The sequence below is a fragment of the Erpetoichthys calabaricus genome, chromosome 3 (assembly GCF_900747795.2).
Source record: "Erpetoichthys calabaricus chromosome 3, fErpCal1.3, whole genome shotgun sequence".
Taxonomy (NCBI): domain Eukaryota; kingdom Metazoa; phylum Chordata; class Cladistia; order Polypteriformes; family Polypteridae; genus Erpetoichthys; species Erpetoichthys calabaricus.
In genome coordinates, this window is record NC_041396.2 from 104,066,859 (window position 1) to 104,093,752 (window position 26,894).

General features: G+C 39.8%; 1 protein-coding gene across 1 annotated transcript in view; it reads left to right on the forward strand.

Annotated features, from left to right (window-relative positions):
- Positions 1-24,532, forward strand: part of LOC127525807 (sulfotransferase 6B1-like) — a 62,104-nt gene extending 37,572 nt beyond the window's left edge. The window contains exons 4-7 of the mRNA XM_051925618.1: positions 10,332-10,458; positions 14,092-14,186; positions 16,861-17,017; positions 23,653-24,532. Coding sequence (XP_051781578.1) covers positions 10,332-10,458; positions 14,092-14,186; positions 16,861-17,017; positions 23,653-23,780 — 507 coding nt within the window. The 3' untranslated portion in view covers positions 23,781-24,532. The remainder of the gene's footprint in view (positions 1-10,331; positions 10,459-14,091; positions 14,187-16,860; positions 17,018-23,652) is intronic.
- Positions 24,533-26,894: the final 2,362 nt, after the last annotated feature.

A 26,894-nucleotide genomic window follows, 5' to 3' on the forward strand; every position in this document is an offset into this window, starting at 1 on the left:
GCGAACCTTGGGGGAACGGTGTATCTGCAATCCCACCGTTCCCCTGTCCTCCGGGGACAACTCCTCCACACATGGCCCGGTTGCCGGCAGTTGTAGCACCGCCGACGTCCTCCTGGTGGCCTCTCTTCCCGAGACCTAAAGCACCTCGGGAATTCTGTCAGCTCCACCCTGTCCTCCGCCAAGGAGGGGTTAACAGCCGCTGTGCTGCTCTTTGCCCTTTTCTTTTCCCTGTTAGGAGACCCGCATTTCTGTGTGGGGATCTCCTGCTTTCTCTGGGGCTTGTGCACAACGTGAGGCTCTCTATGGAAGAGAGAGAGCCTCTTTGCTGTTTGCACGCCCGTTGTCCTATATAAACTCGGAGGCGGCGTCATTAGTACCGTATCGCTCCGGGTAACAGCACTATTCAGCTGCCCCGGGACAATCGGTGCTTCCCCCGCCTCTTCATTAACCAACGGCAACCCCTTTATCATGCGGGTCGGGCTCTTACGGTCCGCGTTATTCCGGAGCGGCGTCTGATATCGCCACCCCGGTTCTATCGGATCGCTGCCCAACCACTCCGTATTCATGCCACATTCGAATGTCGGGCACACAGCGCTTTGACAACCGCAACTTATTAAACGCGGTGCCGATTCGCACTGCGTCCCCTTATTATATACGGCGCAGATTTTACTCACCTGCACCGCCGAATCAATCGAGGCCGGGGCTTCACGGCCTAACCGTCGCAGGTATACTTGTAGTTTCCTCAGCGGCGCTTCGACCGTGGCTCCCAGCTCCTCTACCCGTCTCCTCAGGTCCTCGATTACCTGAAAGAAAGCTAGTACGGGCTCGAGTATCTCTTCGAGATCCCGTATCATATAGTTTGTTAAGTTATTTGTCTCGGCCGGCAGTAAGGCTACTTCCTTATTTTGGTCATCTGCCGACCGGGAACCAATGAGCACGTCCACTCCTGGCACGTGCTCTGCTGATGAGCGCAAGGGCTCCTGGGATATGGAGTCTTTAGAGGGACGGGTAGCCTCCTGCGGCTGGCTGCGGTCTGCCTTTTTAATTTTTCCGGCAGACACTACAGTCACGTCCCGTCCCTCTTTACCTTGATTTAAAGTTGGCGCTGCTTTGCTCGCCGCCCCCTTCCCCTTCAGGGAGCGCAGACGCGTTGGGGAATTATTCACCTTGCCGACGGCTCCCAGCTGCTCTTCTTCCTGGTCGCCGGCGCGCGAGGTCACGTGGACATTCTCCGCCAATGGACTCCCCGTCTGCGGACGCCTAGACTGGCTTGCTTTCTTTTCTTCGCGGCCATCTTGTCTAGGTGTGAGGCGGGCGCGTTCTTTGTCCACTTCGTGCAGACAGGCCCCTGCAAAACAGGAAACAAATACTCCCGCCGTTTCGGGCATTGCCCCAGCACATACCTCGGTACGTTGGCGATCACGCTCCAACTCCCTGTAGTAAACTTCGGGAGTCGCTATCCGGCAACGTTCCGACTGCTGCCCTGCTCGGGTTTGCGTGGCCTTAAACTGCTCCCGATCTTCCTCACTGCCCGTCAGGTAAGTCCACAGCTGCTCCATAGGATCTGGGACCGAAGTCTTCTGGACAACTCCAGCCTTCTTCCCAGTCTTCTTCCCCATACTTGCCTGCTGTAGAGGACGGTTCTCAGCTGCAGCGCTCTTGGTTGCGGGTGGAGTTTTCACCTCCGCGGTTACTAGAGGGACCTTTCTAGGGTTCTCTGCCACAACGAATTTAATTATTAATGCAGATCCTCTGCCTCCAGACGGCCAGAGAATCCTGCCGACTACGCCAGTGTAGCAGTTGAGGCTCACGTCCACCTCTCGAACCCTCAGGTACCACTCTTCAGACCAGGTGAATATATAATAACTTTTTATTTTGTTATTATAATACTGTGCACAAAGCACTCTCCTCCACACACTCATAAACACAATACTCTCTCTATAACCAATACCTCCTCTCCCAGACACGTCGCCACCCTACCTCCCAGCTCAGCTCAATGTTCTGGGCTTCCCAGAGTTCTTTTATAGCCCCTGACCCGGAAGTGGCTCCAAGCCAAACCCACAAGTCCGTTTTCCTTCCGGGTCAGGGCAAAGTCCTTTTCTTCATCCCGGGAGCACATCGCTTCTTCCAGTCACGTGACTGGGATGCACTCCCGGGTTATAGGGCATGCCAGAGCCCACTAGCCCCCCTACAGCGACTCCTAGCGGCCCCCAAGGTATCCAGCAGGGCTGTGTCAAAACACTACAAAGTCCATGAGGCCCTGCTGGCACTCGGGGCACAAATATGCTGTCCGGAGGGCTCCTTCTAGCGGCCTGGGGGTGATGACCGGAGTCCATAGCCGGTCGTCTGTCACAATATATATATATATATATTCACGGCATTCGAAGTCTGTGTCACAATCTGATAGTGTGGGTGGTTACCTACCAGGTAACGCTTTGTGGTTGGCCAGCAATCTGCTAACATCCGCCACGGTGCCCTCAGTTTGTGAAGAGCAGATCATAGAATGGTTGAAATAGTTTACTGTCAAATAAATACGAAGAGTACACGACATGCGTTTCGCCCTCATTCTGGGCTCATCAGGTGTACACACTCCATTGCACTCCCTCTCGGGAATCGAACCTCGGACGTCAGCGTCAGAGGCGATGCCCCTAACGTTGCGCCACGGCGTGTGGTTCGTTTATTTGACAGCATGTAGATCGGGGTAATTACATTCACGGCATTCGAAGTCTGTGTCACAATCTGATAGTGTGGGTGGTTACCTACCAGGTAACGCTTTGTGGTTGGCCAGCCATCTGCTAACATCCGCATATATATATGTACATGCAAATATTCCAAAATCCAAAAACATCTAAAATACTGGTCTGAAGTATTTCAGATTAAGGATACTCAACCTGTACTTTATTATTCTGCATAGATTCACTGCACATTGTGTCATCGTTGCTGGTTTAAACAAGGTACGCTCCTTGCTTTGTAGCGCAGATAGGGTAATGACAAGGGCAGCTTCTGAGTATATAATGCAAGATCCTTTGCATCATAGACTCTGTGGGTGTTGGTTTGTCATAGTGATATGAGTGCAGAAGACACAGAGAGAGAAGGGAGAAGGGGCACATACACGCTCGGGAAACCCAAATATCCATTTTGAATTGACCCGATGTATCACCCAGCATGCAAACACCCCCCTTTATCCAGAAATGGAAACAGCCACACTCCATTCAGTAGAAACACCTTCCAACTGATACTACAGGATATACAGTCATGAGCTTTTTACAAGTCCTCTGCTCCAAGGCCAGGACAAAATCTGCATTTTGTTTCCTGTATAGACAGAGTCTTTGTTCCAGTAATTGAAACACACAGTCATCCCCTTTTTTAACAAATGGAAACTACCACTTCTGTCTGACAGTACCAAGGTACTATCTCACCATTTCCAGTCAGATTTCAGTTACTGTACCTTATAGCTTTGGAGCCTTTTAATTACTGCAACAACCCCATCCAAAAAAATGGACCAATGCCAATCTAATAGTTGTGCTACTGCATGGAAAGTCTCCTTCCTCAAATTGATGCTGTGAAAAAACTTGTGAGATGAAATAGTTTAATTGGAAAAGAAAACAAGAGGAACTGGACAGGAGATGGAAGTCACAGAAGGAGTCTATCAAAAACTGTAGTCTTTAAATGGCCTGAGGCCAGAAAAAAAAGAAATAATCAAAACCAAATGTCAAAACCAGAATACTAAACTAGAAGTCATACTCAAATATATCAAAGCAAACATCCTCAGTCTAGCAGAAGAAATTCAAAACCCTGAAGGAAAAAAGCTTATATAGACAAGGCCTCCTATTGCATGTCACATGACCAGCAACAGACATAGCAACCATAAACAGTGTGGTCACAACTATGCAAAGACTGTCACAAAATGGCAGTGACCAGTCAGGAAAAACAAAACACAGAATACCGTTGCCAGATGTAGGTGGCACACAGGATGGACAAGCATCCTGGCAAGGTGTAGGGAGGATTCCTTACCTGGACGGGAGGCCCCTAAAGGACAGAAAGGCATTGCGGCTGAGAGAGGGAAGGATGTTGCACCCGGACAAGGATTCCCTAATGGATGAACGGACATCCAAGCCAGAGAGAAAGAAGACTCCTTACCTGGGCAGGAAGCCCTAGACAGATGCACAGGTGTCCCAACCACACATATTTGCAATACTTTCCCTGATCAGGATGAAATGGAAGGACAGGGAAGGACTGGCTGCTCTTTGACCCGGGATGCTAGATGGCAGCAGTCCTGGATATCGGTGCCCATTTGGGAACCAGCAAGGAATGCCGGGAAATGTAGCCCAGCAGAGCAGCCCTGCTGGGGCCTGTGGATGCCGCAAAAGGGCAACTGTAAGGAAATGTACTCCCTATTATATGAGACTTCCATGTGACCTGGAAGTGCTTCCAACAGACAGGAGCCCTGGCACTGGAAGTACTCCTGGGTCCTCAATAAAAAGGATCACACTCACTTGTCCAGGCGAATCAGAGCTGGAAGGAAGATGAGCAACACTCAACTGGGGGAGGACAGTGCAGTAGAGAGGGGAGAGCAATGCCTGCTATGTCAGTAGATATCATTGCATCAGCAAAATGGTTAATGCTGTGACACATGCTTGGCTATCCATGAGCAAAACCATTTGGTCAAAGTGCCCCCTGCACATGCTGACTAAGGAAACAATAATACTACGAAACTGCATGTTGACCGCAAGGCTCGTGATTGATCAGTGACTATGTGATTTACTTCTGAAAATTTTAAACATGTCAGAAATTACTGGAAAGAAATTGGTGTGATGCTGAGTAATCAGAGAAATACAGAGAAGACTGTAAAAACTTCTCACACCCCACAAGTTGGAAGAAATATACAGATTCAATACATACTTAAAAATGCATGAGGTGATCTTATATGAGGCTGAATTTGTGGGTTTTGGGTTATTTTTAATTCATTTTCAGTTCTTACTTTAATGCTCTCATAATATTAAGTTCTTGCTGGGACTTTGCTTCTGGCTTTAATTTATTTTGTTATTTATTTCTTTCCTTTTGTTTGTAGCTTGTTTTGTTATTTTCATGAAGTTGTGTTGTTAATATTCAATTACTTTTCATTGTCTATTTTTTATTAATGGTTTGCATTGGGACATCCACCTGAGCTCCTATTCAAGACATTTTTGAGCCCCAGTTCAATTGCTATGGCATTGGGTTCCACATTCTGTCTTTGGCTACCTTGTCCGAGGTCCATTTGTAAAGCTGAAGGTTATTTAACTAAAATTAATTAATGAGAATATTCGTTTTTAGGTCTTTGGTTTAAACGTTTTCACACTGTTTAAAGGTGGCCTTTTTCCTAATTGGCCTTTTTGTTTTGATTAGTTATTATTTATTTGAATCTTGGCTTTGAGGATTCATATTAGTATTATCTATATATATAATTCACTAAGCCGCTGACAAGTAGCCACCCATAGAAAGCACGCCGGAAGGGGCGTGGATTCACTAAACCGCGGACAAGTAAGACGCCAATGGCGCACGCAGGAAGGAGCCATGCCCACCAACTCTTAGACCATTGGATATGACGAAAACTCGCAGAGCCACGCCCTCCAACTCGGACGTGATGCCTCGGAAAACATGCCGTCATTTCTGTTTGTCTGTGCCACAGTCCACATGCAGCTCTGAGCCACGTTGACTTTTCATTAGTCAACCTCAGTGGAACCTTGGTTCACACAGAGGCAGCGCCAGAGAGAGACAGAGGCACACACAGGCAGCCCGAGAGAGAGAGCCGCGCACACACACAGGCAGCACCAGAGAGAGAGACAGATGCACACACACAAGCAGCGCGAGAGAGAGAGCCGCGCGCACACACAGTTACAGCACCAGAGAGAGACAGAGGCACACACACAGGCAGCGCCACAGAGAGAGCCGCACAATCCTTTAAAACTGTGGTTAAAACACAATGAAGGAAGCAGTCTTTAAAAACCAATAAGCCCTGTGCCTCTTTTTCATTTGCGTCTCACCTGCTTCACCGATGCAGGCCCTGCAACAGTCGAGATGCTCTCACACCAGCTGACCTTCTCTGTGCCTGACTCCACTACTGTCAGTCACCTGATTAAAAATGGCCTTTTGAAGGGAAGCTATGGACCCGCTATACCACAGGAACACATTGCCTTCAAGCCTGCTCTCGCTCACTCTAACGTACCGGCTTTCTCTCTCTCCTCACTCGCTCGCACACTGCACAAGGGAGAAATGCCCGCAGTACGACTCCACCCGTAAACCGTTTCAGCCACACTTCCACGCCCCTCGCTACGCTGTGAGTGCAATGATTATTTATTTAAAAATGGCCTTTTGAAGGGGAGCTGTGGACCCGCTATACCACAGGATCACCTGTGACATTGCCTTCACATTGTTGTCCTTTTATTTATGATCCCGTCGAGCAGATCAGACACCCAGGCAAACAACACTGAATAATCAATAGCTGCAACCACTTTGCCCGCCCCAACTCCTCACCTGAGTCGGTTTGGTCTGTGTTCAGCAGTGTTTCCCAAACTCGGTCCTGGTGAACCCCTGTGGATGCAGGGTTTTGTTCCAACCAGATTCCTAATCATTAATGCTGGTGAAACTCATCAGGGATACGTTGGTTTTTCAAACGCAGCCATGTAGCAGACTAGTCTAGCAGGATGTAATAATCCGAGATGAATGCGCGCCCCCGCGCTGTGTGAAAAGCCAATGTATATTGAGTCTAGAAAACATGATCAGCAAGTCATTGATAGGCTGCAACAAAATAATGAAAGAACGGGTGCATTTTTTTCTCACAACCTGGGTGGGTGGGTGTTAGTTAGTTAATTAGTTACTCGAAGGATTTCAAGATTTAATATGCACAAGCGGTAACACTGCAAAAGCAGCCCAAACCAGAAAAGACAGCTGGCAAAAAAGTGGCCGACAAATTAAACGTGTGTGCATTGTACCTACTGAAAGCAGCGTTACGGATTTTGCAAATGTTCATTTTTTTCCCTCTGCTTAAAAAACATTAAAAAAGCGGCGTGATTATGCGGCATATACTACGCCGTGGGTTGGTATGCAGCGTGTAAAACAGTTTGTCGCGGATAATTTGCCTTTTACTTTAACATGAAGACAATTTCCTGTTAGATTTGCCTTTATGATGACAATTAATAAGGCACAGGGCCAAACTTTCAAAAAGATGTGCATGTACAGTAATCCCTCGCTATATCGCACTTCGCCTTTCGCGGCTTCACTCCATCGCGGATTTTATATGTAAGCATATTTAAATATATATCGTGGATTTTTCGCTGCTTCGCGGGTTTCTGCGGACAATGGGTCTTTTAATTTCTGGTACATGCTTCCTCAGTTGGTTTGCCCAGTTGATTTCATACAAGGGATGCTATTGGCAGATGGCTGAGAAGTTACCCAACTTACTTTTCTTTCTCTCTTTCTTGCGCTGACTATCTGTGATCCTGACGTAGGGGGTGTGAGCAGGGGGGCTGTTCGCACACCTAGACGATACGGACGCTCGTCTGAAAATGCTGAAAGATTATCTTCACGTTGCTACCTTCTGTGTGCAGCTTTTAACTATGCTGCACGGTGCTTCGCATACTTAAAAGCTCAAAGGGCACGTATTGATTTTTTATCTGTCTCTCTCTCTCTCACTCTCACTCTCTCTCTGCTCCTGACGGAGGGGGTGTGAGCTGCCGCCTTCAACAGCTTTGTGCCGCGGTGCTTCGCATACTTAAAAGCCAAACAGCCCTATTGATTTGTTTGCTCCTTTGAAGAGGAAGATATGTTTGCATTCTTTTAATTGTGAGACTGAACTGTCATCTCTGTCTTGTCATGGAGCACAGTTTAAACTTTTGAAAAAGAGACAAATGTTTGTTTGCAGTGTTTGAATAACGTTCCTGTCTCTCTACAACCTCATGTGTTTCTGCGCAAATCTGTGACCTAAGCATGACAATTTAAAAATAACCATATAAACATATGGTTTCTACTTCGCGGATTTTCTTATTTCGCGGGTGGCTCTGGAACGCAACCCCCGCGATGGAGGAGGGATTACTGTATCTGCCAAAACCAGTTTTCAGTCACGGACAGTTGTATGTTGCTCTCTCCAGAGTTCCATCTTTTCATTCACTTACTGGTATGCCTGCAGAAATACGTGCAGCGAGCGAGCGACACACACACACATACAGGCGCGCGCAAGAGAGAGCAAGCGTTGGACGCATAAGAATAAGAATACTGCATTACATTGATATACCGGTGTTTTCAGTATTCAAAGCGCTATCCACACAGGGAGAAACCGGGAAGCGAACCCAAAATTTTCCACTACTTACTGCAAAGCAGCAACACTACCACTACGCTACAAGGCAGTTAAAGATTGCACCGGGCTCGATGTTTACAGCGATCGGATCGTAGCGTGCATTATTGCAATGTTACTTTTCTTGGTGGCTTATTACATTACGGATGTTTCACATGTTAATTTTTTTCCCTGTGCTTAAAAGACATTAAAAAAGTGTTTCTCAACTGTGACTCCGGAACAACTCAGTACGCAAGCTATATTAAGCGTCAACAACGAAGACTCGCTAAACCTTAATGAACAAGTGCTGAAACATCCCTACCAACGAAGTAACTTTCACCAGCGTGGCCTCCATCATCACAGACGATCCCCCTTTCAGTCAAGGACAATTGTATGTTGCTCTCTCCAGAGGTCCATCTTTTCATTCACTCACACTGGTATCCACAAACCCACCCCATTTGGACAACTGTGTCGTTCAGGAAGTGTTCACCCATCAATACATAATTATGTGGCGTATGCTACGCCGCGGGTTGGCTAGTTATTATTATTTTTACATGACTTTATTCATCTTGAACTCTCTGTTTGTTCGTGTAAAATTTTGTAATCAATTTTTTATCCACTTGCAATCAATTTTTTATCCACTTTTACCGATCCAATTTCTTTCAAACTTTGCATGCATACAGATCTCCAGTGACAGTGCAGTATTTCATCATTTTTGACCCAGGATCTTTACATTAATTACGTCAATTTTAAATTTCTCATTTCCTCATATTATACTATAATATAATCATTCCATAAATGATTCCAAAAAATAACTCTTATCATTTGAAAAATTCTCCAATTATAACCATTATCCTACATTATTCAACTTTTATTTGATATGACATTTTATAGTTAAGCTAGTTAAGAAATTTTACTCATTTTATTTGAATACAACTAATTCTTTTATTGGCACTAAATGATTTTATTTCTAGTCGCATATGACCAACAAAGTCTTAGTAAAAGAAAAACATTTACTTTTTTACTTTTTAGTGTATTATTTAACAAAACTGTGTCACTTAAACATCTTTTTTATAGATATTTTTGTAACTACAAACATTAACTATGGATAATTAACATTTTTTATCTTCCTTGAGAGGTTTAATTTTTTTCTCTTGTTGTTTCCTTTTTGAGCTGATTTATAAAACCTTTCAGTGAAATTTCCAATAAACCCATTTTGATATATTATTTAGTTTTTTGGGACTCATAGTCTTTGCTTTCATCCTTCATATACAGTTGCATATATCAGTATTTAATTACGATTACAAAAACTAAAATTTACTGTTCACAGAGTCATCAATGGGAGCTGAATCCTTGACAGGCTTGACTGTTGTGATGGCCAAATAAAAAAGCTAACCAGATCTCTTTAAGAAATGACGTGTTCAGGATTGTTGCTATAAACATTATGTGTATAACATTATTCAGAGTATGATTTCCATTCTTTGTTTGTTTTATACTCAATAACGATGATTTTAAAATATGTGAATTGTCTGTCCTTCCACCGTATTTAAATGTAACATTGCTTGTCAAAGAATAAACTAGTTTAGGTACTGCAAAAGTGAATCTATTACAGTATACTGTTATGTAACAACACCTTTACAAAGGTTTAGTAACACTTAAAAAGCCTAAGTAAAGTGGTTATTAACCTCTGATCCATAGATCTTATACTGAAATATGCAATATCAAGGCACAGTGCATGTGTCTCACTCAAGCCACCCCTGACCATTCCAAATTGAAGTTATTTTAGTAGACCACATTGCAGAGTTGAATGACCACTTTACTGATGCTTGATAAGTGACATCAAGACCAAAAGAAACCTTTGCTAATGTTTTGTTATATAACAGTAAATTAGTAATAGCTACATTTTGCAGTACCTAAACTAAAGTGTTATCAACCAGTTTCTAATTCCTACTTATACATGGATTCATTATGCATTCTTTACTATCTGAAAAAGTTAATTTAGCTGTCATTTTTATTTTTTTAGATGCTGGTTGTGTTCCGCAATCCCAAAGACACTGCTGTTTCTTATTACCATTTTTGCCAGAATAACCCAGTCCTGGTGACGTATGAATCCTGGAATGCTTTTTTCTCAGAATTTATTAGAGGAGATGGTAAGCACCTTGGCATAATATCTCTTCTGTATGTATTCTTTAACTAATGTGGAATCCTTTTTTAGTTAATGTCTGATCCAGCTGTCTTCAGTTACTATGAATGTACATGAGAAAATGGCCATACATATTTTATGAGTCTCTTTTAAGGTTTTAACTGATTTCTTACCAAAAGCAGTGATAACTAATATTCCTTAAATTAATAAATCTTGAAACAGATTTGTAATTTATGGAATCCTAGAAGTGACATGAGTAAAAAAGGAAAAAAAAAACTCTTATTTCTCATGTGCATGTAAAATGTCGTGAGCACATTGAAGCTCCTGTGTCGCAAATATATCTTGTGAGCACGCAAAACTTTCTTGTGCATATGAGAAATATATGCATATATTATTTTCTCATCTCCATTTAGGGGTTCAGTAATAGTTTAATAATAATAAAATGATAATAATTTATTACATTTATATAGCACTTTTCTCACTACCCAAACCGCTGTACACAGGGAGGACCCATGATGTGAACTCATGATCTCCTACTGTAGGGCAGTAGCGTCATCTGTGTTTAACAAATAAGTACCTGAATTTATCTAAAAATATTGTTTCCTTTCAGTATTCAGTCTTAATCTGGCTTTAATAAAATTATTCAAATACCAATTCCACATTTTCTGGGATTTGTTGATCCAAAACTTGAAATAGGGAAAATTAGATTAGATTAGATTTAGATTTCTTTATTAATCCCATGGGGAAATTCAGGTATTATATTGAATATGTTGTGAAAGAAGCAGAAAGACAAGGAAAAAGATTTGGCAAAATAAAAATATTCACTTGAGTAATCTCAAACAACTGAGTCCAAGACTGGATTTTTTTGGGAAAAGAATGGGCTGGCTTTATAGGTGGAGAGGAGGAAGAGGTGTGTCCAAAGGGCTGTAGGCAGAAGTAAGGTCAGGAGCAGGGTGGGGACTGGAGCCACAAGTAGAGTCTGGGTGTTGGCTTTAGGCAGGCTTTCCTTCTGATGATCTGCAGAAGTGGAAGAAAAGATGTTAGTGCATTCTGTCAGCCCCTGACCTGGCATATTACATTTAGTCAAGTCAATTCACTGCCTCCCATGTGCTCAAATGTGACAATGAATATACTGAAGGGTAAACAATAATATTTATTTCAGCAAGGTTGATTATACTAGCTTAGTCTTTGGGAGCCAAGTGAAAAGAATTGTACCAGTATGCTGGCAGAAAATTAACATAAACTTCTTCATATCTTAGTAAACCTTTGCAGGTCTGTGAACTACCTTCTGTAGAACTGGTTGTCTCGCCTTATCTAGGAATACAGACAACTGACTCCTAGAAAAGTTTATTGAAAGAAGCTGGAGGTAATGAAAAATAACCAACGTATAAAACACTGTTCACAACATTGTCTTGGGGTACAAAGAGAAACATAGTGTTTTTGTTTTCTTTCAAAAGCTGAGGCAGCATTCCTGGATAGCTATTAAATTTCCACAAGGCATTTTACAATGTAAATATTCTGCCAGACACACAGTGCCTAACTGTACCTTAAGAGGCTTGTTGACCTCTCATCTTGTCCCTCCAATTGTGGTAGGTGAGGAAGCCAAACTTCGCAGATAGTTTGTCCATGCTTGGCAAGCTGCACATGCTGGTAAAATATGCAAATTGTGATAACTTGACATGAAAGAAGACATGACAAATAAGGAAAACTATTGTTATTTTGTTATTCAAGCCCGCTATTCAAAGAATGGTTAAGGAACAAAGAGGTCATGCCTAGGCAGACAAAAACAGAAGTGGCTACTATATTCAAAGAGGGCAGAAGCAAGATTAAAACACAGGCAAAATATGATACACCGGATTAGCAAAACAAAGAACAAAAGCACTAGATAAAGTATAAAAAATCCAGCAATGGTCAAAAAGTACAAGGATTTTGAAAAACACTAGAAGTCTTGTAAAATTAAAATAACTCAAAAAAGCATCTTCTCAAAGTCCACAATTCTACAAGTAGAACATCATATGCACTCCTTACTTTATTTTCCCTGTTCCTTCTGTCATTTGCTTAAATACAGTTGCTAAGCAGTAAAAACTGATAGGAACAGCCAGAGCTGGTTTAAGTTTGTAATAGGTTAAAATAAAACCCTTAGAGAAAACAATTGATAAGTAACATTTCTGAACAAATTATTATTATTGGGGAAGAAGTTCTGGGTAAGAGAGAGAGAGAACAAGCACTTAACAAGTCCCTAATTTACTAAGTAATGTGTGTTTGTATCATTCTGAACATCAAGGAGACAGTTGCTTTGTTTGGGGTCCTAAAGGGCTTTACTATAAATTATTGACCTATAAAAACATTTTGTAGTAAAGAACTTATACTTAATTATTGTTTCTAAATACACTATAAGGGAAAATTCCCTCTTCCAAAATCTCATCATATATAAAAAACCTAACTATATAGTGTACTTCATTGAAATCCAACCTTGAAAATGTAACTTTTGTGTTTACAACTGGGGTGATCATGTAAAATTACTTTGGTGAGAAGTTCTTGGGGCAATCACTCTACAGGGCCTTCTGATATCCTAATGTAACCTTTGATTGCTAACCCTCAATATACCAAAAATGGCACTCTTAGTGATTCCAGTGCTGCTTTGTGTGACGTGCAGTAAAGTCCCATCTGTTCCATGTGGGAGTACTCTGCTGCCTTGTAATGGTTTGAGGGAGCACTTCCAGACTTCTATCTGTCCTCTATAGCCTCTGCCTTACTTTTTTTTGTCTTTATAATATTTATTTCTTTGGCCTTCCTTAACCACATATATGGTATATTGTCCCCAGAGTCATCTATCCACACTGGCAACTTGATGAGCTCTTTACTTTCCAGTGTTTGTTTTGCTTTTAAATTACTCACATTGCCAGGCTGATCTCATGTTATGCCTCTGCACTGCACTATTTCTGCCCTTGATAGCCCCATGTGAACAGGCAACCTGTCACATGAATTCACTCAGGCTCCAACTCATGATGATTCAATAATGGAAAATACAGGTCCACACAAATGATGGATGGATGTTTAGTGTGCCTGTTTTGTTCACTACTTTCTTGGTATACAGTTTATGAATTAAAGATGGTATACACTGTTCAGCTTACCTTCTGTAGCTGTGCCAACAGGAGTAAAATGTGGGTTTTTTTGCTTTTTAAATACACAATATCTAGAAGAATGGTCCCTAAGACCAACTTAACTAAAACGAGGTCAAAAGCAGACATTTCTATTAAATTGTAATATAGTATATTATTACAAGTTGCTTCTCTTAAGTACTGCAAATGGGAAACCAGAACAAGTTTAATTATTCACAAAACAATGTGGTTTATTCAGAATTGTATTTGGCAATTAGATATTTGGCGATATCAAGATATAATATATATTATATTATTAATATATATTAGTAAGAGATACAATGGCATCCCTTCATGTATAGAGAACCGTAGCAAAAAATAATGTACAGAAGCAATAATCCTCAATGACCATCCTAATTTCAATTCTAAGTTCCAGTCATATTCTTTTTATTGTTATGGCAAGTTCTAATTGTGTAATTTTCTGACATTAAATCTCCTTAATGAATGAGTTTATAATTTTGCCATTTTATTTTTTCCAGTTCCCTGGGGCTGTTATTTTGATCACGCAGTTGAGTGGAACAAAAGAATCGATGATGAAAATGTGCTGATTGTGACATATGAAGACCTGAAAGAGGTAAAGTACAGCTTTCTGCATTAATAATAAAATAAAAACTTAATAATTTATAATTTTGATGAGAACAGTCCAGGTAGTTCATCAATTTCTGTTTATGTAACTGTTTGCAAAAATATCATACAGTCAACTCCTCAAAGTACGCTGGCCCCAAAGGGCAAGTGACATAAAATTTAAAGGTGTGACATGTACTGTAGCTGTGTTTATCCAAAATGACCAAAGTTCAACATCTCCAGCTTGTAAATGGGATTCATAAGAAGCATGACGCGTCAAAATGATTCCACAGACAAAATATCTTTGTTTTTAAAAGCTTTAGTAAAACTTCAAGGTAAAACATCCATCCATCCATTATCCAACCCGCTGAATCCGAACACAGGGTCACGGGGGTCTGCTGGAGCCAATCCCAGCCAACACAGGGCACAAGGCAGGGAACCAATCCCGGGCAGGGTGCCAACCCACCGCAGCAAGGTAAAACAGTTCATGCAAAAAAGAGAAAATTGAAAAAGCAAAGATTAGAAAAATTCTTGTTTAAGAGAAGTTATGTTCAAAGCTTATAAATCTTGTTTAATTTCTAATCGTTACAAAATCACTTCTAAACATTTCTGAACCATTTAAAAATGGTCAGAAAACTGTATGCCTATCCCATTTCTATGGTGAAAATGGGTCTTTTAAGTCCTTGTTTACTGGAACCTGTTCTAAACAACAACTGACTCAATTATCACACTGCATTTTAATTATAGCAAGAAAGTTCAATCTCATACTAACTTACAGGGGTAAAAGACTATACCATTGTCTATGACTATGAAAGAGATTTATATTCTATTCATATTAAGCAAACACTAATATGGGTTTAACTCAAAGCTTTAACTTTCTAAGACTGGCTCTTACAGCGCACAATTAAAGAAGAGGACGCGCGCACTTAAGGTGACACACATATTCAAACGAGATGACGTGCAAAATTACATGTGGTGCCGAACAAAATTAGAGATGATGCGCTCACAATCAGAGAGGTGACGACATGTAAAAGTGTACGGAAAGGTTAGGTACCGTGGCAAAACTAAAAAAAAACACTGATTGTTGGCAAGGTTTGTCTGTCAGTTCACAGGGAAAGTTTCTGGTTAAGTGGTGTGCTAAGTGAAGAACAGTTAATATCGCCTTCTTTTTTCAATTAAATTGTTAGCGATCAAAGTTCCCCTTTGTATGTACATGATGGTGTGCATTAACAGGCGAACATCCATTTCTTTTTTTCCCATGCAGGAGTTATAAATAAAAAGACCCAAAAGTAAACTGGGGTGCTCCCCATTCTAGTACTTTGTTACAGGGCCACCATATCAAAGTATTACTATCTTAACACCATACTTTGTTGTAAGAAAAACGTTCTAACATTTCTGCAAAATTTACTGTAAATCAACTTTCATCTGTGTCCCTGTGTTTTTATTGAAGCACTCCATCCTAATGACAAAAAAGCACAATGCTGGGACAGGGAAACGAAAATAAAGCCCAAAAGAAGCTCAGTATTGTCAAAGGATAGATTGTAAGAGTCTTGTTTTTGTGATCAGAAGTGCTGCCAAAGAGAATCATGTCCCTTTCTCCTTTTTATAGGGGAAGTGTCTGCCATGATGTCACACACTGACAAATACAGTATAGCCATGTACACCATGATATGGCCATTTTGATCCCATGAAATAACTGAATATATACTGTACAGCCAAAAATGAAAATAAAACAATTAAAAAATTACCAAATTACAAAATGCACTTATTCAGTTACAGAACCTCACGCAGTTATGCAGCACAAATATTAGATACGCAGCCCTAAAGTCTTCAAACTTGACATTGCTTTGAGCTAATCAAATTCAAGAATTTGAAATAAAACAAACTGCACATTTAATGGATGGTATACACTGTTCAGCTTACCTCCAGTAGCTGTGCCAACAGGAGTAAAATTATTACAAGATGCTTCTCTTTGCCTAAGTTATGTCTCTGTCAAGTAACCATTTTTTCCACATATTGATGGCGAAAGTGGTTCTGATTCATACTTCTGCAACATCTTCAAGATACCCATGTGGGCAAGGTCATAAGCCTTTTCTTGATCTACAAAACACATAAATAGAAAAGGATAAATATCTGGTCCACTGTTGAACATTAACAGTGCAGTCTGCATTTCAGGTTCTGAATTTAAAGTCTGACTTTTATCAGAAGCCTAGTTCCCATAACCCCAATATTAGCTTTCTCATAGAGGCTGCGGGTTCTGACTCTTTTAAATTCATCACAACACACTTTACAGTTCCCTTTTCCAAAACAAAGACCAACAACCCAGCCTACTGAGGTCGCCTACAGGGCTTTTGTTTCCATCTTTCATGCAATATTGCAATGGCTCCTTAATGTTGTGGTAAAGGTGAATTCTGGGTATTTTACTGTCACAATTTTTCTATTACAGTTGTGAAACCAAAGAATTCTTCAAGAAGAACAGTAATATTGTGGCAAGGCCCAAAACCTTTCCTTACCTACTGTTTCATTTGATATTTTATTAACATACTGTAGATGAGCATGTATTAATAAGTAATTAGTTAAAGTTAACAGAATATTATGGTGGATATTTTGAAGTGTTATATGTATTCATGAAAATAATAAAGAAGAACTGACATTCTCAAGTTATTCCTGTGCTTGTTTTTTAGAACTTGCAAAACGGAATCGAAACAATAAGTAAATTCTTCAATTACACCTTGACTGAAGAACAGATCCAATCTGTCACTGAAGCCAGTACATTTAAGACTATGAAGGAGGAATCGATTAACAATTATGGACAATTTTCCCAAGTTATATATAGGAAAGGTAATTTATGTTCTCTTTATATATAAATAAAATTCATTGATTAATGTTTATAAATGTACATTTAAAATATGTGTGATGTTTATTACTTTACATATTGTAAATAAATTAAAGTCTGTCTCTTTTGTAATTAATGGCTAATTACTGTCATACAAATCTAACAATAACAAACATTAAATATGTGACAGGTGTCTGGTCACACTTACAGGTAATCTAACTTAGACACTATTTAAATATCCGACTACGCCACCCAGTTTTATTAAGAGACTGGGAACTCCTGAAATTTACCAATAATAGCACACAGGTTTCCTTAAATTGGGCGGTGAGTAAACACACAATGAAAGACACAACAGTAATTTCAGAAAAAAGCAACAGTAAGTTCTATTACACAAGACATATAAGGCACATTAAAAAGATAAATGAACATAACAAAATCTAAACATATCAGGAATTAATTGCCTTTTTTAAAAGGAAAATACACAGTCCACACTCTAAAAGTCCATTAAAAACAAGAATCGGAGGATACAACCTTTAGTGGTGCAGAGTCCAAGTTGCTCACTGTGTTACCCCAACACTTAATCGTTCAACTATCCATGGATGCACTCTGTTCGCCAGACACTCGTTTCCCAACAGAAGTTTTGTCAAACCGTTGAATCTCTGTCAGCGTCTCTTCATCGTTCCTTTTTTTCCACTCTGGCTCCTTGTGTTGCTGTGACCTAGGCACGCCTCATTTCTCGTCTGCCAGCTTTGCTTGGTCCTCTCATGCGGCTTCCCTCTCTCGCTGGACCCACAACTTGCGTCTACTTGTGGAGCTGTCTCTTCCTCCCTGGAAGTAAATGTAGCCATCCTTGTGCCTCACGTCGTGCCAGCCAGGTACCCTCGTCTGCCTACAAGCCCCTGTGCTCTGTCCGAATGTCTTGGCAGCGTTCTCAGCGGACTGTTCCCCCTGCTTTCTGCTGGCCAGGAGTTTAAATCTCCTTCAGTCCCTGCTGTTGTCAGTCCTGGACAATCAGTTTAATCAATGGCACATCTAAATTTCCTGGGTTTAACAATTAATGAAAACACAAGTTAACAAAATGTATTGTTACCAACCATTAATGAGTACAGATCTGCTGATTAGAAACCAATATTGTTAAACATGTTAATTTCAGGTAAATACAGACATCCTCCAAGGAAGCAGCAGTTCTTTTATCACAACTTGGTATTTGTTTGTATACTCAACCAGCCAGACTTCAAAGCGGTGACTCCTTTGCAAGACAGCAAATACCTACACAGACAACCCTGACACAATCAGTAACTGGATTATCCAGGAAATCGAAAAACAAGGTCCCCTTCTGACAAATAGACAAATTATTTTAAATTGAATGAGGCAGGGGTGGCACGGTGGGACTGTGGGTAACGCTACTGCCTTGCAGATCAGAGACCCGGGTTTGTTTCCTGGGTCCTCCCGGTTTCCTCCCATGGTCCAAAGACATGCAGGTTAGGTGCATTGGCGATCCTAAATTGTCCCTAGTGTGTGCTTGGTGTGTGGGTGTGTGTGTGTGCGTGCCCTGCAGTGGGCTGGCGCCCTGCCCGGGGTTTGTTTCCTGCCTTGCGCCCTGTGCTGGCTGGGATTGGCTCCAGCAGACCCCCATGACCCTGTAGTTAGGATATAGTGGGTTGGATAATGGATGAATGAATGATGCAGACTGCAGTCCATAGCAAGCTCAAGAAAAAGTAAAGATGCTGAAAGTAGTGTACAGATGACCCCTTTTATAATGCAAAACGCATTTGAGCACTGCCAAGTACCAAACATGTTTTACTTGTCTTGTGCTCCAGGCCTTTAATGACCTCTTAGGCACAGCCATCAGCAGTGTGTCTGCCTGCAGAGAGAGTGTCAACCTTGTCAAGAGGTTTACTTACCTTGTAGTGACACTCATGGCTCTGGTGACTCTTTCTATGAAGTCAGTAGACAGATTAGGAGAGCAAGGTGGGTCATGAGGTCACTGGAAATGGGTGTGTGGTGCTCAAAATATCTATGCAAAAGCACGAAGGTCCAAATCTTTAGAGTCCTGTCTTGCTATATGGTTGTGAGACATGGACGCTATCCAGTGACCTGAGACGAAGACTCGACTCCTTTGGTACTGTGTCTCTCTGGAGAATCCTTGGGTATCGTTGGTTTGACTTTGTGTTGAAGGAGTGGTTGCTTATGGGATCCCGAATGAGGCACATTACCTGCATTAATAATAAAATAATAATAATTCATTACATTTATATAGCTCTTTTCTCAGTACTCAATTGTGAGGGAGCGTCAGTTACGGCACTATGGCCATGTGGTGTGTTTCCCCGAGGGTGATCTGGCTCGTAAGATCCTCATTGTTGGGGACTCGAGTGGCTGGACCAGGCCAACGGATGACCCACGTAACACCTGGCTGTGGCAAATAGAGGGTCATTTCTGGAGGGTGGGACTGCACTGCGTGTCTGCCTGGGGGGGTTGCAAACTGGGATCCTGACTTGTTTCATCATGTGGTGGGTGCGGCAACGCACTGTACCAGTGCCTGCTGCCCAACCTGACCTGACCTGTGCTACATTCATCAGTAATTTCATTTTCCACCATCATAATTAGTAAATAAAAGCATACAGCTAATGAAAGCCATATTATATCTCCATTAGTCCTAGGTCAGAGTGAAATTCAAGTCATTTTCCTTTTTAAAAGGACTGTTCATGAACTGCTATCAGTAAACTTAATTTTTAAATAACTTTCAATTACTGAAGCGCTTACCTTTCCCTCCATTTTGCTTGTGATTTCCATCTATCCACATAGCCATGTATTATATTCAATTTTTCCAGTCAGGGCTGCTGTTAGCAAAGAACTCAAAGTAAGCATCATGCCAAAAATAGATGTATCCGATCAATTTAGGGTCATTAAATGGCCAAATCAGTGAAAACATAAAATAGAAACACTCCAAACACAGAAAAATATCATCAGACAAGAATTATACCAGTGTCTAAAATGCTCTGAGCTGGCAACTATACCCATTGCACTACCACACCTCATTGATTTTAATCAACTTCATTTTAATAAATGATTATAAGATCATGCATTTTTTTTACATACTGAATTGCCAGTAATGGAACAAAACAAGAGATACTGTATGCCTATTATCATAACAGTGCAGTCTTGGGAACTAAGTTATAAAAGCAACTACCAGTTTCTTTATTTACTAACCACAAAAATGACCAATATGACATCTAACAACATATGCAGGCATTTAGCAGTTCAAAAGCTGTACTGACCCCTGATGATCTTCTGAGTACAGTATTGAATTTAGTGCAGACGATTAATAAAAAATAACCATACATGTTTTTATGGGCATGGAAGGAAAATGAAAACAATTGCTAGGGTTCACTAAACACTTCCTTACAAGCAGGAGGAGCAGCTGATTGTGTTTAAAATTGTGCCTTGAGAAAGGTGCAACTTTTGCATCTTTGTGCAAGTATCTTTAATTATTATAAATTGAATTGTACAGTAATGAATTTTGAAATGTACCTCTTTGTGTAGTCCTAAATACAATCTCCCATTTTGCACCTAATGCCATGCAGATGAATTTAGCGTTAGTATAGGCTAAATTATAATCAAATAATTAAAAAGGATGGTAAAACTAGAGTAATTCATTCCCCAGTGGTCAGAACACAAGTCACTTGTAGAGACATGTTGGGTAGACACTCACAATTTTGGCCAACAATGAAAATGTAAGGTCCCATAAGGTCAGCTTTCATAGCTGTGTCTGAAGCTTAAATAGAATACTGCTTCAGTTAGGGCAGGGGTCGGCAACCCGCGGCTCTGGAGCCACATGCGGCTCTTCAGCCTCCTTGCAGTGGCTCCCTTTGGCCTTGACAAAAAAATAAAAACCATGAAAATGAATAATGGCAATTTCTTAATTTAACTTGTATTTATATATATATATATATATATATATATATATATATATATATATATATATATATGTTTATTTACTACTACTACTACTGTCATACATTTTAACATCTAATTTAGAGAGTTTAATTCTGCGTGGACAGAAGCATTTGCCTTCACCGCCAACGACGCTGGCTTACCGGTGTGCTTAATATGTGGCGATAAATTATCGTACAACAAAAAATGTAACGTTGAAAGACATTTTCAAAACAAGCTCTCAGCATTCACTGAAAAATACCCAAGTGAAGATAAGCGAAAGAGAGCAATTTCGGAACTGCAACGGAAAGCTGAACAGAGCAAACATACTTTCAAAAAGTGGATCACTTCTACACAGTCAACTACAGCCGCTAGTTTTGTGGCAGCTCAACAGATCGTAAGGAGGGTTAAGCCGTTCACAGACGGAGAATACATGAAAGAATCGTTCATAAAAATATCAGAGCATCTATTCTCTGACTTTAAAAACAAACGGGAAATTGTTCAGAAAATGCAAGCTGCATTTAGAGAAAGATTCAGTGAGTTCAGAAAGGAAAAACACACACTCTCTCCTTCCCTGTCACACCCCTGGACATCGACCCATCCCTGCTGAACACATCCGCATTCACAGGAGTAAGCCCGATCTAGAAATTGAACTGGACGACATAGCAGATAAAGATTAATGGGTGTCCAAGTTCAAATGCCTGACAGCGGATCTTGAAGAAGTCACCCGTCAGAAGGCTACTCTCGCTAAAGAGCACAAATGGAGTGATATTGAAAACCTCCCCAAACCCGACAAATTTGTTTTCGACACATGGAGTGCCATTCCCGAAACGTATGTGAACATGAAAAAATATGCATTTGGAGTCCTGTCCATCTTTGGCACAACATACTTAAGTGAGCAAGTTTTCTCAAGCATGAACTTCATAAAGTCCAAATATCGCTCCTGCCTCACACATGAGAGCCTGCAGTCCTGTGTGAAGGTCAAAGTCACATTGTACAGCCCCGACATAGAGATGATCAGCAGCGAACTTCAGAAACAGAAGTCACTTTAAACAGGTGACAACAATAGCATTTAATAGGCTATTATTTTTCAGAAAAACAAAACACATTCATTTCGGACCCGGAGCTAATGTAGGTTTTTTTGTATATTCAGGTGCTTCAGTTGATTCAGCACACTGAAATGGAATTTAATGTTTACTTTTTTAAAGCTGCTAAGCTACAGCTAAATGTTTTATTTATATTAAAGTGGGCTAGTTTTTATTTTAATTTTACACAGGTGTAGGAAGGACCCAAATAGGCCTGCATAGTTCAGTTTAATTTATTTCAAAGTAGCCCTACACATGCACACTGCACTTCTGTTTGTTGTATTCCGTGGTTGTAACATGTAAAATCTAAAAAAAGATTAAAACTTTTAAAAGTTTATAAGCTGTGTTATGTTTTGCGGCTCCAGAGTATTTTTCTTTGGAGGAAGAGGGGGCAAAATGGCTCTTTTGATAGTGAAGGTTGCAGACCCCTGAGTTAGGGTATGATATATGTTTACAGAGAGCATCCCAAAAGAAATTACTAAAGGGGCGCAGAGAAAAGAAAACAAATATGAGAGTTTCATTTAACAGGTTAGAAGTCAAACGGGACACAATACATTATAGTAGCCAGGCTACTACTGAGCTACCTGTGTGTTGATGGCCGGTAAAGGAAGTCTTTGAAGGATCACCCCAAGAGAGACAGGTGGCATTTCTGACCATGGAAGAAGCTCCTTGTCAAAGCTTCAGCTTCATCTATCAGCCAATACACTAGGGCTTGTTAGGGAAGTAATCAAGTTTTTCCTTAATCAGCTACTGTATATTTACTAAAGGAAGGCTCAAAGTCCTTTCAATAAGAAGTACATAAAAGTACATAACCACAAAATATTTCTATACATAAGTGAACATCTAATTATTTAAATTAGTAGTAACTTAGAAATTCATAATGTTTGGCTAAAACGTATGAAAGGAAATCCAACGCAATTAATTCAGTTGGCAACAAAGAAGAAAATAAAAACACCATCTACCAGTGTCCCAAAACAAAGTTAACCTGTAGGTTCAAAGGTTCTATGGATCAGTCAAAGGCAGAATTCCTGTAGTGCATCATAGAATCCCAAATAGCATATTCTACAGTCTATAATGTTAAGGGTAACACATGCAAGTAAGACTTTTCACTATGCTCTGTATACATGACAATACCACTGCTACTTCTGATAAACAGTATATTATTATGGTCTGATACTGTGCCTGCCATTGTTGATTGCACAGTTTCCTATTTATTCTGACATTTCGATCCATGGGCTGATGTAGCACATCAAAAGAACATTGAATAGCCATAACAAATTAACTATTCTTTTCTTCTCTTGTTTCAGAGTCTACGCAGCTTAAACAATGTTTTGTTTGGTCCTTCAACATTTATTTCACAAAACATAAAGCCTGATACACTCCATAAATCTGTGAAAATGTTGTTTTTCTTTAAAAAGTTAGAGGTCTCGCTTCACACTCACTACACTCTGGATTCTGCTGGTTAGGAGGAGAGTCTGTTTTAATAGGATTCTGGGTTTAGCTTAGCAAAAGGCAGAAATGGTGTCAAATTATACTATACATGTATATATGAATAACAAACATTGAAAAATTAACTTTTCAAATGACTTTTCCATCTGTGTCTCTCCCTGTCTTTCTCTTAGGAGATGTAGGAGACTGGAAAAACCTTTTTACTGAAGAGCAAAGCAAAGAAGTAGATGCTAAGTTTAAACAATACCTCGCAGGAACCAAACTTGGAGCCATGCTGAAATATAATTTGTACTGCAAATGAAGTCCAGGGAAACAAGCAGAGCAGCAGAACACCCCAGTTGTTGAAAAGTGCCACACACATTTGACCTATGGCTTAAAAATTGTACTGAATCATTAAGTTGAAAAATTTACAGATTTAACTGATTTTCACTTTACACAGATTTTACCCTTGCAGATCAATAAGGTTCTATCTATCTATCTATCTATCTATCTATCTATCTATCTATCTATCTATCTATCTATCTATCTATCTATCTATCTATCTATCTATCTATCTATCTATCTATCTATCTATCTATCTATCTATCTATCTATATGAACAGATTACACAGCATCATGCTCTGGCTACTTGCCCAGTATGGCTGCTATGTTAAAGCCCTCTGTTACATGACCACTGCTTAGTAAGAAGCTTGCCTCTACAATGATTTGTGTTGGCAGAGGACAGTGATTTCACTTGCCAAAGTTATATGGCATTCTTGATTATTTACCTCTTTAGCTCTAAGACCAGTCTCTTTGAAAAATGATTAGGTAAGCATTTACTAATGCTTAATAAGCAAATTATAATTTCATTGTTTTATCTGTCTCTGAATGACATCTAATATTATTTAAAATCATGGAGGCCATAGAAACATTTTAGTGCTAGATGCTTACCAAAGTGGCAGTTTATTCATTCTGGCAGAAGAACACACTAAGTAGGTGTGGAAAGAAACACTTCTTCATATGGAAATAGAAATAATTTAATGTATCCGTTCAGAGGGGAATGTTGTGGGCATAATAAATCCAACACTTTGTAAAAGAAAATTCCCATATTTTTGCTAGATACAGAACAGATATATTTATTGATAAAACAGGAACTTATAATAAATTCATAAATGACACCTTGATCTCTCTTTGACCTACTTTGGAAAAGCAGCCTTTATCATGGTCTTAATAAACTATTTTGTAAAGAACTTTATCCAAGAACCAGGGTAAGGAATATATAAGGAAAAATCTCTTTAAAAGAGTCTTTAGCAATACAAATTGCTTTTAAAATTATGAATTATTTTCTGAAAAATACTATGCACAAAGAAACACCTACATTAAAAGATATTTATTTCTAACAATTTATGATGTACTGTATGTGTGTAAGATAGATAGATAGATAGATAGAAGAGGAATTACTGTGACGGATTAAGCTCTCTACAAATTCATCTGTTTGGTGCTAAATCTTTTATAATAAATCTTAATTTGGTGGGTATATTTTTGTGCAAAAAAATACATATATATTTTTTGGAACAAACTAGTAAATGTACAACTATTAGTATATATTTGTTTTTTAAATAAAAATATATTTGTAATGAAGTGAACTCTGTTTAATACAGTTCAAAAATGTTCTGGTCTCCATTGACCATGACTTGGAATAAGCAGTTTTAAGAATGTTATGTTATGCTACATTATCTATAGAAGCAATGTTAAGTAATTTTGAAATGCTGCCAACAACATTTGTTGATAAAATGTGTCTGTATTCTCTTCATAATATTTGTAAATGCTTATTTGCTTATTTGTTTTTTTCAACACTAATGTCTTTCTGAATACAGGTCCAATTAAATTAAGTTCAGGTTTTTTTGTCGAAAAAATATAAACTTTGCTTTATTAAAAGGATTATTTTAGACAGTTCAATACATCACAGACAAATAAACCTCTACAATAAAAAATGTATACAATATTATTATATATTTATTACATCTGAAAATTTAACAAATACTTGGCCTACAACTGTGCCTTCAGTTGTTTATTTAGTTGCCACTGCCTTATTACACAGATGTCTGATGAGTAGGACCCTAGGTAATGAAGGAAACAGCCTTTTGTACCAGATTAAATGATGACATTTGGTGTGTATGCTTCTAATATTAGCTTCTTCCTCCAATAAAACTTAAATTATCACACATAACTTAGCATGATGGTGCAACATCAAGACTACAGACAGTGAAGTAGCAGATGCTTAAAACTTGCATTTTTCACACATGAAGAAGTGGATAACCTCCCAGCAGTTAAAGGGACAAAGTGCTTTACATAATGAAGAAAAGAAAAATAAAAGACAAAATAAGAAATTAAAATAAGACAACATTAGTTAACATAGAAAAGGAGTAAGGTCCGATGGCCAGGGTGGACAGAAATAACAAATAAAAACTCCAGAAAGATGGAGAAAAAAATAAAATCTGTAGGGGTTCCAGGCCACGAGACCGCTCAGTCCCCTCTGGGCATTCTACCTAACATAAATGAAATAGTCCTCTTTGTAGTTAGGGTTCTCACGGAGTCACTTGATGCTGATGGTCATACAGACTTCTGGCTTTTAATCCATCCATCATTGTTGGAACATCATGGTGCTTTGAGTAGATGGTGGTGGCGCAAGCCACCACCAAAAGGACACCGGAAAAGGACACAGAAGAGAGAGTAGGGGTTAGTACAGATTTTAGAGCCACCATGAATATTTATTATAATGAATTGGATACACAGAGTATCAGGATTTAAATTACAGTGAAGTTATAAGAAGGCCATGTTAAAGTAATGTGTTTTCAGCAGTTTTTTAAAGTGCTCCACTGTATTAGCCTGGCGAATTCCTACTGGCAGGCTATTCCAGATTTTAGGTGCATAACAGCAGAAGGCCGTCTCACCACTTCTTTTAAGTTTTGCTCTTGGAATTCTAAGGAGACACTCAGCTGAGGATCTGAGGTTGTGATTTGGAATATAAGGTGTTAGACATTCCGATATATAAGATGGGGCGAGATTATTTAAGGATTTATAAACCATAAGCAGAATTTTAAAGTCAATCCTGAATGACACAGGTAACCAGTGTAGTGACATCAAAACTGGAGAGATGTGCTCGGATTTTCTTTTCCTGGTAAGGATTCTAGCAGCTGCTTTCTGCACTAGTTGCAAACGATGTATGTCTTTTTTGAGTAGTCCTGAGAGGAGTGCGTTACACTAATCTAGTCAACTGAAAACAAACGCGTGAACTAATTTCTCCGCATCTTTCAATGATATAAGAGGTCTAACTTTTGCTATGTTTCTTAAGTGAAAAAATGCTGTCCTAGTGATCTGATTAATATGTGATTTAAAATTCAGATTACAGTCAGCAGTTACCCCTAAGCTTTTT